Below are 15,178 nucleotides of genomic sequence, written 5' to 3' on the forward strand. Positions count from 1 at the left end.
ATTTTGAAAGAAACTAAGTTTGTCTTTACCTCAGCTTTGTAGTAGAAGGGAACTTCAAGCAAAGGCTGCTACGTTTAAACAAAAATACAGGACATTCGTTGTCTTCAGACTGGCTGTGACTTCTTGAGCAGGTTGCCACTGTGGTGCCCTGACTTGGGACAGCTCATCAGCCTGCTATCTCATTTCCCTCCCCAGAAGAAAGGAGCTCTAAAGCAGGGACCCATTTATAGTCCAGGTGCTATCATGGTGTTCAGCATGGAGTGAGCACTCAAGTACTTGCTAAGGGAATGAACCCATCAAAATTCTTGCTATTTACTCCTCCACTCTTATCAAGACTGACATGCTCATAGAAAATAATGGGATGAAAAAACAGTATAAAAAAACTTTAATGATACTGGAACTTGCTAAATGTCTCCAAATATCATCTAACTCGGAAATAGAAAAAAAAAAAAAAAAAGAAATAGGGAACATTAAAGATTTCAAAGTATTCCTAGATCTATGTATCAATTATGAACTTTTCTTCAGAGAAGTATAACTTTAAGGCAAGCATTTTATAAGAAGAGTAGAACAGATACATTAGAAATATCTTATTTATAGATGGGTAGGGTTTATAGGTTTGTTTCAAAAGCTTCGGTAGAAAGAATGGTGAAAGTGAAGTTGCTCAGTCATGTCTGACTCTTTGTGACCCCATGGACTATAGCCCACCAGGCTCCTCCATCCATGGAATTTTCCAGGCAAGAGTACTGGAGTGGGTTGCTGTTTCCTTCTCCAGGGGATCTTCCTGACCCAGCGATTGAACCCAGGGTCCTCCCACATTGTAGGCAGATGCTTTTACTGTCTGAGCCACCAGGGAAGCCTTTATAATTTTTCAATGGTATGACTTCATTGTGATCCAAAAATGCCTTCCAATCCAGAGGGGAAAAGTCCCATTGAAGAGAAGTGATAAATAATGGCAAACTACAGAGCCTATATGATATGGCTGGTTGAGAGCAGCTATGCAGTAAACTTTGTTTATTTGGGAGAAAAAAAGATGCTTTTGCTCCCAGGGGCACAACGTGGCCCCAGCTGTGGGGAGCACGGTTTGTACTTTGCTTTAAGGGAGCATGATGGGGGCTGCACACAGAACAGTGTGACGGCGCCCCTAGAGCTGCGCTGTGCTTCTCTCCGCAGGACTTCACACGCTGGGGCTCTGGCAGTTCCCACCCGTCTGTGAGCAGCTACGGATACCGCAGACAAAGTTCCCCCGGCTGTTAAATAAAGAAGTGTAACCCTGCAAACAGTGGTCCCAATTTTGCCCTTGGTAAGTGTTTGTTCAGAGTAACAATGACATGAAAACAGGAGCCTGCTTCTGTGCGTTTGATGCTGCAAGCTTCTTTAGATGTTTGCTTCAGATATATATTTCATGAAAACTATGAAAGCTTTTTCTCTTCCTGCTACCATTAGTTTCCTATGCCTGCATTAGTTTCTAGCTAAAAGCATTATTAATCCCTAGAATTACAGAATGTTGAAAACTGGAAGAGAAGTTACAAATAATTTGATGAAATCCACTTGATTTTAAAATGTAAATAAGATGCTAACAGACTGACACCATTTAATTCATATGGATGTCATTTACTATATACAGTACCTATAGTAAGCGGAAGTGCATAATATATGACGGCAAACATTTTGGTTAAACTAATACTACTAACAGCTTGGTATCAATAAAGTTATTTTTAGTAGCTTATCCAAATGATTTTGATTTTGACTTCTCTTTCTAGTGAGCATTCTTAAACATTTTCCACCATGTTTCTTTTCTTTATTCTAAATATGTCTTTGAAAAAATGAGTCAGGGACAGTTTAAATTGTCTGTATGCCCTTGATGCATTACTTTGCTTGACAGAGTTATAAGAAACGTTATTTGTTACAGGTTAAAAAAGCAAAGTTACAATATGTTCAAATAAAATCATTCTTCGTCATATACCTTTCAGGTTATTTTTAAAGATTTTTTTTTTTATGTGAACTATTTTTGAAGTCCTTATTGACTTTGTTACAATATTGCTTCTGTTTTATCTTTTCATTTTTTGACCCTGAGGCATTTGGGGTCTCAGCTCCCTGACCAGGGATTGAACCTGCAACCCCCTGCATTGGAAGGTTCACTGGACCACCAGGAAGCCCCTCCATGTTCTTTTTAAGGACGTGTTTCTACTGGGTTTTGATTTCAATCTTCAGTGACTATCTATGATATCCTTGACTATAAACAACCTAATATCATATAACCAGTATTACCAACACATTACCAATACCAGGGATAAGGGCCATTTTTATCTTTTTCGTACTCCTAGTGTTTGGCATATAGTAGGCACTCAATAAATGCTAGATGAATGAAAGGAATGAACCAGCAAACAACAAACCAGCCACAGAGGAGAAACAGTCCTTTGGTGCTGGTCTTAATTTTAAGAAACAAATCTTGACCCCAGTGGTCTATACATATAGTCTAACTCCTCAGGGAAAACTTGCGTATAGATGGTTAGGACCAATGCAAGTGAAACAGACTTCAGTGGGATGCAGAAAAATAATGTAAAGGAGAGACCCATACTTAACATGTAGCTGCAATGGGCAAAAGAACATATTTAGCCATCCTTCAGTACAAGGGACTTTCACTTTTCTAAAGCCAGGTGAAAGAGACAGAATATTTGAGGGTTAAATGAAAAGGCGAAAGGAAAGCTGTTTGCACGTGTGCCCTCAGAGGACAGGCAGAACCTGAGGCAGGCTGGCGTTGGAACAGAGGGGAAGCTGGGGGCTTTCCACGTCAGCCAGCTCCAGCTGACTCAGAACAGCACGTCGTAAAACAGCTGTTGTGCAGAGTAAACAATTACCGTATGTCAGGTACTAAATCTGGCTTTGCATTCATTAATTAGTTGTCCTTAAAATAACCCATTAATTTGGTATTACTACCTGCCCTTTATAGATGCAGACATAGAGGCTCTGGGAAATAAACCAATCTACCCAATCACCCAGAGACAAGTCAGTCTGATGCCAGAGGCTTGGTGGGGAGCTGAGTCCATACAATCACAAGAATCTGACAACCGAGGATGTGGCAGTTTGGTTTAATGTGACTCACCTATCAAAAGGTGTCAAGATTGCTACTGGCAGGGGATGACAGCAGGAAGGCTGTATGGCTTTGTCATGTACCTTCCGTGTACTTCTGCTTGTTTGATACAGACAAAATGACCAATTCCAGTTGGCACAAAATGCAACGGTCTCCTGTACTTATTTCCTCCTATGTGTTAATGAAATGAAGGCGCAGGGCTGTTCCTCTGACAAAGCCAGGCAGAGCAGAATTCTCCTGATAGTCTCAACTTGCAAAAGCCAGTCAGATGTTTTTGACTGGCTCCACTGACAACTGAGGGAAATTGCTTCTTTGGATTTAACTTGCAAAGGGCTCACTGTGAATCAGCTGGGTTCTTATGAAAGCGTGTCCATGTGGCAACAAGTCCACAACACCAAAGCCCAGGTGAAGACTGTGGGTGGGGTGATTAGGCACAATGATACATAAATTTTTAGACTTCAAAAAGTTCAGGGAAATATATTAGGTATGCTCCCATGATCAAAATGGCTGTATAGCTCAAGAGATACAAGAGAAGGATTAAAATACAAACTCTTTGTGATACAATCACCAATTATCTTGGGGTGAAAAAACCCAAGCTGACCATTTAAGCCAACAGATACTGCTGCCAAAGCAGCTGCCTAGTGAACCTGGCCTTCCAAAGGAGATATAAAAGGCAGACAGGTGTATAACAGGGACCTGCCCTCCTCTGAACAGAAACAAGTGTAGGAAGGCAGACAGTCCCTGACTGGTGGAGGCTTACGGGAAATTTAAAGGTAGGAACAACCATCATCACGGTAGTCTGATAATCTCCCTCGCAGCATAACTCCATCTGGCAGACAGTATGATGGTAACAAGTAACTGAGAAAACTGAATTATGCAACTTCTACTGACTATCTGTCTTCATCAAAAATATCCTTACCAAAAAAAGTGTTGAACAATTAAGGAGAAGAGGAATACAGAGTCCAAGAAAACTGATAAATCAGAAGGTGATCATCTCTCTACATTAATTGATTCCAACTCTCTGTACCTAGGGTAATTATACCTAGAGGCTCACAGAGAACCCGCTGATTATAGAAGCACTGTCCATATTTGGGGAGAAGGCAATGGCAACCCACTCCGGTGTTCTTGCCTGGAAAATCCCATGGATGGAGGAGCCTGGTAGGCTGCAGTCCATGGGGTCGCTAAGAGTCGGGCATGACTGAGCAACTTCACTTTCACTTTTCACTTCATGCATTGGAGAAGGAAATGGCAACCCACTCCGGTGTTCTTGCCTGGAGAATCCCAGGGATGGTGGAGTCTGGTGGGTTGCCGTCTATGGGATTGCAGAGTCGGACACGACTAAAGCGACTTAGCAGCAGCAGACCATATTTGGAGACATCAAGAGATTTCAGAAAACTAAAAGAGGCCAAATGTCGATTCAAAAGGGACAAAGGATTCTAATGCTACAGAAGCTAAGCTTGATATTGACAACTGAAAATTCTGCAGAATGAATGTTTAAACGTGGGACTTTGAGACATTTAGGAAAGAAACCAATGACTACCAGGAGGCAGTATGGTGAAAGTGAAAGTCGCTCAGTCCAACTCTTTGCGACCCCATGGACTATACAGTCCAAGGAATTCTCCTGGCCAGAATACTGGAGTGGGTAGCCGTTCCCTTCTCCAGGGTATCTTCCCAACCCAGGGATCAAACCCAGGTCTCCCGCATTGCAGGTGGATTCTTTACCAGCTGAGCCACAAGGCAGTATAGGTTTGTGAAAAACAATCCATACTCTACCAACTTCGTCATGTTTAAAGTAGGGTTTCCAGCAAAGAAATGTTGCAAATAGAATGAATTTATTTTAGGGCAGTGATTTAGATGAGGACATGTAAGTTATGCTCATTTAATATAAACTGAGAGACACAGATGGCATCACGGACTTGATGGACGTGAGTCTGAGTGAACTCCGGGAGATGGTGATGAACAGGGAGGCCTGGCGTGCTGCGATTCATGGGGTCGCAGAGTCAGACACGACTGAGCGACTGAACTAAACTGAACTGAGAGACACAGATAAAGTATGAGGTCATATCATCAAGATTCACAAATATCCCAACTAGCTCATAAATGGTTGAAAATGCTCAGGGTAATTTCTTGTTCAATCCAACCCTGCATTTGTCTCATTAAAAAAAAAAAAAATCAAATATCCAAGTACAGAACAGATGAGAACCACCTAATAGCAGCTAACGCAAAAAGCACCAACTGGTTCCAGATCCTTATAAACTCAGTGTTAGCTGATAGTGTATAATCCAAAGAGCTAACAACCACTTAGGCCACACAATAGCAGGGCAGTGATCAGACCAAATTCTGGAGTATTCTGTTTGTTTCCAGGCCATACATTTAACTGGAGCCTATTATACAGAGTGAAGTAAGCCAGAAAGAAAAACACCAATACAGTATACTAACACATATATATGGAATTTAGAAAGATGGCAATGATGACCCTGTATGCAAGACAGCAAAAGAGACACAGATGTATAGAACGGACTTTTGGACCCTGTGGGAGAGGGAGAGGGTAGGATGATTTGGGAGAATGGCATTGAAATAAGTATACTATCAGGTAAGAAACGAATCACCAGTCTATGTTCAATACAGGATACAGGAGGCTTGGGGCTGGTGCATGGGGATGATCCAGAGAGATGATATGAGGTGGGAGGGGGGAGGGGGGGTTCAGGATTGGGAACTCATGTATACCCGTGGTGGATTCATGTCAATGTAGGGCAAAACAAATACAGTATTGTAAAGCAAAATAAAGTAAAAATTAAAAAAAAAAAAAGTAAAAAACAAAAATATCCTAAAAAAAAAGAAATATAGTGATATAGGAATACTTAAGTAATCATGATACTATAATGATATATAGCAATGAGATATTATGGAGCCACTATAAATGATTTCAGGTTGTTTTAGTTAGCACTGTCCAGTAGAACTTCCTTAAAAAAAAAAATGACATATTTTTAAGTGTATCGAAAGATGGAAAGACCCAACAGAATTCTAGAAACTGTGTCACCTGGAGAACAACTAAAACTGTTTATTCTGGTAGAAGATTTACAGGAATTCAAAATCGTTTTAAACATGAAGGGCAATTTTTTTTTCCTCCAGGAAGAAATGCAATATACCCTATCTTATTTCAGAGATCATGGTGGAGACATGATTGGAATCTACATGGAGAAGAATTGGGGTCAACAAAGGGGAGTGCACTCTAAAGATTATGATGTCCACGTGTGGAATGTGACACTTCTGTGTGAGTGACCTCCTTGTCACTGGATGACCCAGACAAGGGTGGTACTGAGAGCGTCCAGAGTGTTTGGAATCATGTGCCCCAAAGCTCCCAAGGCTGCACCTACGAAGCAGCTGGACAATAAGGAGTATCCTGATGTATAATGGAAATGAAGGCGAAAAGCAGAATAAAGGGCAGCTCTTTTTCTGCAACTGACTGTGTGCTTACATTAAGTACACTTTTTTTCCCCTCTTTCAGGTTGCTAAGGCAATGACATGAACAGGAATGAAAAGGATATTCAATCACATAATGTGCTTTGACAATATCATATTAGGCTCTGAAAAAACACAGTGTTCCATGTACTCACTGTTCTTGCACTGACAGGTTCGACAACCATTGTGATCGAGTTTGAAACCATAAATGCAGTCCTTCTCTGTCAGGGTACAGTTTGATAACTCCCCACATGCAGGTGGATCAATTGTGATGTAGGTTGGTTCTAACAACAGAGAGAGAGAAAAAAAAAAATCAATGAAACATATGATTACCTCTTAAATGCTATTCAATCTTTGAAATCCCATACTATGGTATGTTATAGGAAAAAAACCTAATCAATAATTTTCATCAGATCCTAAACTTTTATACCTTCATAATGTTGTTAACCCCTGAAAAAGAAATATTTTTGTTTAGATTTTTGAATATCTGACCCTCTAGTTCTTTATGTTTGAGCAATTTATACATTGGGTACCTTCTATAGAAAGCAGGCAAGAAAGGTTAAAATGAATTTAAACTTTTAACTGTTCTTCTATCTCCTCCTGATGTTTTCTGAGTTTTTTAAAATAATAATCAGGACACAGCGAGTCAATTATCTTGCTCTCCATTTTGCAATACTTCTGATATCTATTTGAGGGTTTTTTTTTTTTTCAAGTTACTAAATCAGAGATGTTTCTGAGACTTTAAAACATCTGGATTTCTTTGATCTGTTATGTGACACACTCTCAATTATTATAGATGACAGAGCAGATAACATCAGCTATAGGAGCTTATACTCAGGGCCCAGGGCTTATGGGAGTGGGAGTGAGACACACACATTCCGGAGGAAGAGAGAGCAACCATCCTGGGATGAGATGCACAGAAAAAACCAAGGCCAGAGGCGATCTTGACTTTCCCTGCTGTGTTAATAATGAAGAATTGCTCTGGGTGATAACAGTAATCTCACACATTTATATATACAGTGTATTACATATCTCATAATGTCCAAGGTGCTCTTCATAAATGCTTTCGCATTTTAGATCACAGTCCAATGAGACGGATGTTACCATTATCGCTATTTTAACTGATGAGGAAATCTAGCATCCTGACTTGCCCAAGGTCAAGGAGTTAGTAAGTGGTGGATCCAGATTCAAATCCAGGTGTTCCGGCTGTAGGGTCACACGCTCAGCTTCTGTGTGATACAAAGCACCTTACAAGGGTACCTGTTTGGCAGTGACTGATAGTGGACAGCTTATACAAACTCAGTCCATAGCAGGAGTGCCGTCCAAGGGAACAGGGACAATGACATATTTACGTGGCCTCTTTTCAACCCAAAGATGCTATGAACTTCTTCAGAGTAAGCTAGTTTTCACAATATCTTTGGGAAGTGCTAAATACAGAATGTCTCTAACCTATGTTTTCACAAATGGAAAATATGAGGTGCAGAGAGGGTAAGTGGCTTATCTAAGTTTACATAGCAACCCAGTAGCAGGCTGTGAATAGAACAGAACAGAGGTTCCTGACCTCCTGTCCAACAGTCTATCCATTAGTCCACACTGTCTTCTCAAGTTTCATCTCCAGTTACCATGGAAGAGAGACCAAAAATAAGTGTTTTAGCTGCCACTGCTAAGATCAAGAGTTCTACGTTTTTATCCATCTGCTAAAAGAGGCCAGTGATTCAACTCTTCACAGGTGGTGAGCAACTAGGACTTTATTAAAGAGATGCTTTCATCAGCATTCTCCCAGCAAAAAAACATATGAAGACGGTATAGCACATTCTCTATTTTTATGACAGCACAGTTGAAGAACATCTCTCTGAAATTTTTATATAATTTCCGCTGCTGTAAATTTTCGAATTGTCTTCGATGACTTAAAGTATCTGTTTTGACATATAAATATAAATATCAAAAAGTGGTTTAATTTTCAGGCAAGTTTTAAGAATTAGTGGATTAAATACAGTAGTACTGCTTTCCTCTCTTGTCTTAAAATTTACTGTAAACATTGCTGACCAGTTGCTCTATCTATCTATGTCGCCCCTCATAGCATGTGGTGACCTTAGTTCCATGACTAGGGATCGAACCTGTGCCCCTGCATGAGGAACACAGATTTCTTAACCACTGGACCACCAGGGAAGTCCCACATCTTCAGTTTTTAAACCTACAGGCTTTCCTTTATCACTACTCTTCCTAACCATCCAAGATAACTCTATATCAGCCTTTAGCCATAAGACTGCTGAAGTTTTGTCAAAATTATCCTAACCACAAATGTAAGATAGAGCAGGGGACCAGGATCACATCTGAGTAAACCATATCACAGATAATCCCATCGAAAGAGGAGTTAGGTCTACATTCCAGAGAGTTAAGAATCAGGGGTGGCTTCTAACTCTTTGTCTAGTGAATGGCTTATGGGTAAAGAAATGTCTTGGGCACATCCACACAGACCCAAAGCTTGTATTCTTTACTGATATTTAAGTTTATGAGAAACTTCTGCCTTCAGAAAGTGTATGATGGAAAAATATATACCTGGGCAGATGACACTGACACTGGAAATACAGAATAATCCCTGGGCAGTATGGGATTCTGCTTTCAATGAGTTTCAGGGATTTGTTAAGAAAAATGGTGACGTACATGTGTATCATTGGTGATGTGCATCTTATTTTTGGTACATGTCCTGACTAATGGATGAGATGAAGACTGTGATCTGTGGCTAGAAAGTAAAAGAAAAAAACCAAAAAACAAAAAACCACGGCATTGAGGATCAGAACCACAACACTGACTCAAACACTCCCACACTTTATCCAATGGCTGTATCTGCTAGGTAGTCAGGTCTCAGGTGTATATCAAGCACACATTTCTCCAGTACAGGAAATACATTCAACATGCCTCCCTATAACATTCAGGATAACAACTTCAGCTCAGTTTACCAAATGGGGGGAAAAAAAAAAAGCATAGAAGGGCTATTTAAGTAGGTGCTGGTTCAACAATGTTGCATTGTAAATATTTTAGGCAAAATAAGTCCACTGAGTGTCTTCCAGGTTTTGACAATGTGGCAGAATGTAAAGAAGCAAAACACAACTTTGTGCCTCTAAAATTAATATTTCCCCATTCATCAGTGATGTTCATCAGAAGGAAGAAACTGTGAAGCACAGAACTCTCAAATTCTGACTCCCTCAACATTTACTATTAAAACAGAAAAACTCAACAAAACCGCTTATTCAACAGAACTTATTTACTCTAAAACTATTCAACTGCCCCTCAACAGATTAGGCTGAACACAATACTCACTGTGATATGTTAAATAAAGACAGATGTCTAAATTATTTTTAAGAAGCGTTTTAACACTAGTCATTTCATTTTATTACATTAAACAAATAACTACTGTTTTTGTTTTCAAATACAAAGTGGAACAAATATCAAAACCTTATGAGGGTGGAGGCGCACGTTTTTGGGGTACTTACTGCTGCTGTCCTTTGTCACTGGAGTAACTGCTGATTTGTAACACACACACACACACACACGCCTGGTTCCCTGGTGTCTCAAATGGTAAAGAATTTACCTGCAATGCGGGAGACTGGGGTTCAATCCCTAGGTCGGGAAGATGCCCTGGAGAAGAGAATGGCTAACCATTCCAGTATTCTTGCCTGGAGAATTCCATGGACAGAGGAGCCTGACAGGCTACAGTCCAGGGGATCACAAAGAGTTGAACATGACCGAGTGACTAACTCTTTCATTAGATACATACAGGTAACCAGCTGTCTCCTAACATTTTATCTAAATTCAAACATTATGATCTAGTCCCTTTCAGCATTCTCTCGGCAATCTAGTGCTGTTTCCCACCATGAGAGGCCATCTCTATTTCAGAATTCCATAAGAACAATATTACAACAGAAACATGTAACTACAAATTGTCCAGCAGAACGCTGACATTATCATAAATGAATCTGAGTCTGCTTTCAGTCCAGTATAGTAATATGTAATCTCAGAATTGGTCTTATTACTAACATCAGGGTTAGTGTTTTGAGAATGAAGTGCTACGAAGCTACTGAAACCCAATTTCTTATTCTGCATAATGAACTCTGAAGTGAGACATATTTGATACCATCCTGAACTACAGTATTTCAAATCAACATCTGAAACATGTACAGTCCTTAGAGAATAACCAAGAGCTGGTTAGACTTTCTGTATAGTTTCTATACGAGGAAGTTCTTGGTGGGGGAAGAGGTAAGTTTGAAGAATCTAGAATCATGTTATCATGGTATGATTGTTTCTAATCCAAGTAAACAAAGGAGCTTGAGGAAACATCTGCTGGGCTTGTTAGAGCATCTGAAACTTGTGTATTGGGAATTGTTATTTCCCGGGTAGCTCAGTGGGTAAAGAATCTGCCTGCAATGCAGGAGACCCTGGTTCGATCCCTGTTCGATATCCTGGAGAAGGGATAGGCTACCCACTCCAGTATTCTTGCCTGGGGAATCTCCATGGACAGAGGAACCTGGAGGGCTGCAGTCCATGGGGTTGCAAAGAGTGAGACACAATTGCGTGACTAAGCATACAACACTCTCTCTTTAGTCTATGAAACAGTGCTCTGAATATGGAAAATATCCGGATGGGGCGTGGCTTGAAGACCAGATGATTCTTATTTAAATCCTATCTTTCTGTGCTCTTAGATGGTCGTTGTTGTTGTTTAGTCACTCAGTCCTGTCCGACTCTTTGCGACCCCACAGACTGCAGCACGCCAGGCTTCCCTGTTCTTCACCATCTCCCTGAGTTTGCTTAAATTCATGTCCACTGAGTCAATGATGCCATCCAACCATGGGGGTAAAATACTGACATGAAATGCCAGAGAGCAGATGCCTTTCTAGAAGGATGATGGTGATGCCGTGTCCTTGGAGGGTATCAGTTGAACAAAGACTAAGACTTTTGGAGACATTAATGCATCTGCCTGTTGCGTGAAGCAAATAAAATGGTGTTCCTTTAAATTGGTTGGGCAGAGAGGTCTTTAGTGGGCCTCTTTCAGAGGTGAGAAATGCTCTTGGATCTCCTTATTTAGGAGAATGGGAAAATGCTTGCACAAAGATAGATTTGGCAAGAGGAAATTCAATCAAGTACTGCTTACAGGATCACCCTGAAATTCCATCTCATCTTGTATTGAATCAGCTGAGGAATTAAAGAAATACCTTAAAGTCCTCCAAAGGAAGAAGGCTTGAAACAGCAGGAATTCATTGTCTTTGGCTACAACTATTTCTAAAGGGAACCCTGGAACCGCTTCTTTGTGGAGAAGAACTCTAGAAATATTTTCTGAGCCTAGAAGCAATAAAGAACAAAAATGGGTGTTTGTTATGTCTGTATCCATTTGCTGTTTCCTACCTTGCATCTGAGTGGGAATCTCTAATTTCCTCGACCTGTCCTTTTCCTGAATGATTTTTAAAGACGTTCTAGGTACCTATACCTAACACTGTCCAGAAGAGCTATTTTTCACAAGAACTCTTGGGACTGTGTCAGGAGTGCATATGTTCAGCTACCAATTCTTATCCCGTCTCAGAAAACAAAATTTTTGGGGAAAAAAATTATTATAGCATGCAGTAACATAAGCAAACACATATCAGTTCTTCATTTTATAGATTATTAAAATTTCCTTCATATTCTAGGAAGTCCAACAAACCTCTTATCAGTAAAAACATTTCCAGGAAAATAAACACATTTTTCAAGACTTAGCCACAGACACTCAGCTTCTGAAGAACGCCACCAATATTCTGCACTGAAGTTCAGGTATTTCCTAGAAACAATTTAATCCACTCAATAAGGATATTAGGGCACTATGATTGCAATGAATTTGGTTAAGGGTATAAAGTTGACATAAAATCATTATTTTTAACTCCAAGGCCACAGCACTAGACCAGAAAGTAACATACATTTCACTATTCAGGAGGTATAAATGTGTTAAGCAAATCTAAGCTCTAAACTTTCTTGCTTCTTATTTTAAGGAAAAATTTCCAAAAAGAGGAAAGGGAATTAAGTTGAAACTCCAATCCAACCTTTTAAGGTCTTGATTTAAAGTTTTAATATCAGTCTTATCATCATCATATTGGATAGTTCAACATGTTTAGAATGACAACAGAACAAAAGGGAATGTATTTTGACTACCAGTTAATTAAAAATGTGCAACAATAATGTGAATTTGCTTCAGGAACAATGTATATAATCACTGGTCTTTAAATTTCACATAGATATAGCTTAAGTGAAAATGTTCATAGATTCTTTTTAACTTTGTGTCTAAACAGTGTTACTCTACCTAGTGCCTGGTTTTGAATAAACACAAGGTTCTTCTCATTACCTTGATTACTACGAGCTGTTTATCTTGCAAATAATACTAATTATCTCCATTGAGAAATGTGGGGAGCACTCTTTCTTATTAGCAACCCTGGGAAGGCTGACAGCCCATTAGTAGCTCTTGAGGATGGGTGGGTGACCCTGGAAAAATACACTCATGTAAAGCATACAGAGCCAGCGTGCTTAGGACTGTCTGCAGCACTGACTCTATCAGGAGGATAAAAGTTAGCTCAGGCTCCAGATCCCAACTGTCTCCAGGTGTGCTGATCCCTCCCTGAGGTGTGCTCCGGGCGAGTGGCAGGTCTGGAAGGCCTGGCATGGGTAGCAGCTGCCTACCAGCATCCTGCTGCTGCTGCTAAGTCGCTTCAGTCGTGTCCGACTCTGTGTGACCCCATAGACGGCAGCCCACCAGGCTCCCCTGTCCCTGGGATTCTCCAGGCAAGAACACTGGAGTGGACTGCCATTTCCTTCTCCAATTACTAGCATCCTAGATTCCTACAAATCCATACAAGTGCACACATGCACACACAGACAGACACATACCAAGAAAAGTCTTCCCGGGAAAAATCTCACTATAGGTAAGGTAGTTCTCTATGGCAGATATGTTCCTATATTTCTTGAGTTAAAAAACTTTCATATAGAAGTGATAAAATAAACAAAGCTAATTCTTATCTGTCTCATTACTTCTACTTTCAGGATTTACTAATGATTTGCCTACCTTATGGAGATCTTCCATATCAATACAAAAGCCTGCTTATTTGATTGTGGGAGACAAAGATGACTAATGATGTCTTTTCAGACCTAATTCAGGCATTTTCTTTCTTAAGATTTTTTGCCGGGGTGCGGTGGGGGTGGTGGTGGTGGCTGGACTTGGTTAAGCCATGTGAACATCTAATAAATGGGAAAATTCCAAAGCTTCACTTGGTTTATACGGCCATATATATCAGTCCTCCTTATAGTCCACCAATTACTGGTAGCCTGTCTGGGATCATAAAACGAGATAAAGCTGGCCAAGTCAGAACCGAAGGAGCTGTTTACAACAGCGAATCTGTTTTACTGTGTCGTCATATGTCATTCTGTTACCACAGTTGCTTTTCAAATGTGACCATAACTAGCCAGAAAACCATTCAAATAAATCAGCAAATTGTTCACATAATTGCAGCCTGGGAAGAGGTATAATAAAGATGAAATATTTCCAAATGAAGTTAGAGGGGAAAACTCTATTAATATAGATGATGAAAGAAAAAAAAAAGCCAAAAACTGAGGGTACAAAAATTCCCTAATCTGGAAGTGGGAATTTCCATGGGGTATGAATGTGTATTTAAGAAAGTCTCATTAAGTCATGGAAAAAAATCTCCTACAGTTGGGAGTTTTCAAATTCTTTCAGCCACCACACATTTAGTTATCCTTTTTTTCCTTTGTATATATTTCTCATAACAACACCTACATCCTTATAATTTCTAAAGTACTTATCTCAGAGCAGTTTCTTTATTTTAAAAATGAATGGTGTGAAAATGTTCCCAAGACTTGTATTATTTTACAGGCAGATAGGGAAGCATTATATTTACTTTAGGCCTATTTATTAACTCTGTATTCTTTTTCCAAGGAATCTTGGCTGTCAGTCATGTTTTTCTTCCTTTACCAATCTCACATTTAATAGGAAAAGACAGTACTATGATTATGTGATTATTAAAAGACCACAAGAAGAAAAAAGTAAAAAGAAAAAAACCTCTAATTGAGAAGTGGGATATCTTTTTCTAGGAATTCAGCTTGAGAGAGCTCACAAAATGATTGGATTCCAAGAATAATCTTTTATACTTATATTTTATCCTTATATATATTTTTACTGTTAATTTTCATGGAGACTGTATCTTGGTAAGTTTTAACTGGAAAAAATATACCATATTTATAAGTTCATGTGTATATGTGTGTCTGTACATTTTAATAGCTATATTGAGCTGGGAGGGGATGTCAGATGGGTCAGAATTCTGGTATCTCACCCCAACCCTCTGGGAAATAGCTGAGGTCCAGGGGGGAAGGATCTTGCCATTAGGGGCAATGGTTTATTCAGCGTTTACAACTTCAGCATTTAACACAGTGCTTGGTCCACTGGAGCGCTTAATCAATGAACAAAGAGGACAGAAAGACATCTGACAACTGAAAGTCGGGACACATGTTCTGAGAAAGAGCCCTATTCAATACTGTCCTCTACCGGCCGAATCTCTCATTTCCTAACTTTTGTATCAGGATCCTCATCGTGGC

General features: G+C 39.8%; 1 protein-coding gene across 2 annotated transcripts in view; it reads right to left on the reverse strand.

Annotated features, from left to right (window-relative positions):
- The window catches only part of CRIM1 (cysteine rich transmembrane BMP regulator 1), a 210,430-nt gene that overhangs the window by 52,037 nt on the left and 143,215 nt on the right, over nucleotides 1-15,178 (reverse strand). For both annotated transcript variants that reach the window (XM_069583565.1, XM_069583566.1), the window contains exon 8: nucleotides 6,709-6,837. In XM_069583565.1, the coding sequence (XP_069439666.1) occupies nucleotides 6,709-6,837 (129 nt within the window). The remainder of the gene's footprint in view (nucleotides 1-6,708; nucleotides 6,838-15,178) is intronic.

The sequence above is a fragment of the Ovis canadensis genome, chromosome 3 (assembly GCF_042477335.2).
Source record: "Ovis canadensis isolate MfBH-ARS-UI-01 breed Bighorn chromosome 3, ARS-UI_OviCan_v2, whole genome shotgun sequence".
Taxonomy (NCBI): Eukaryota; Metazoa; Chordata; class Mammalia; order Artiodactyla; family Bovidae; genus Ovis; species Ovis canadensis.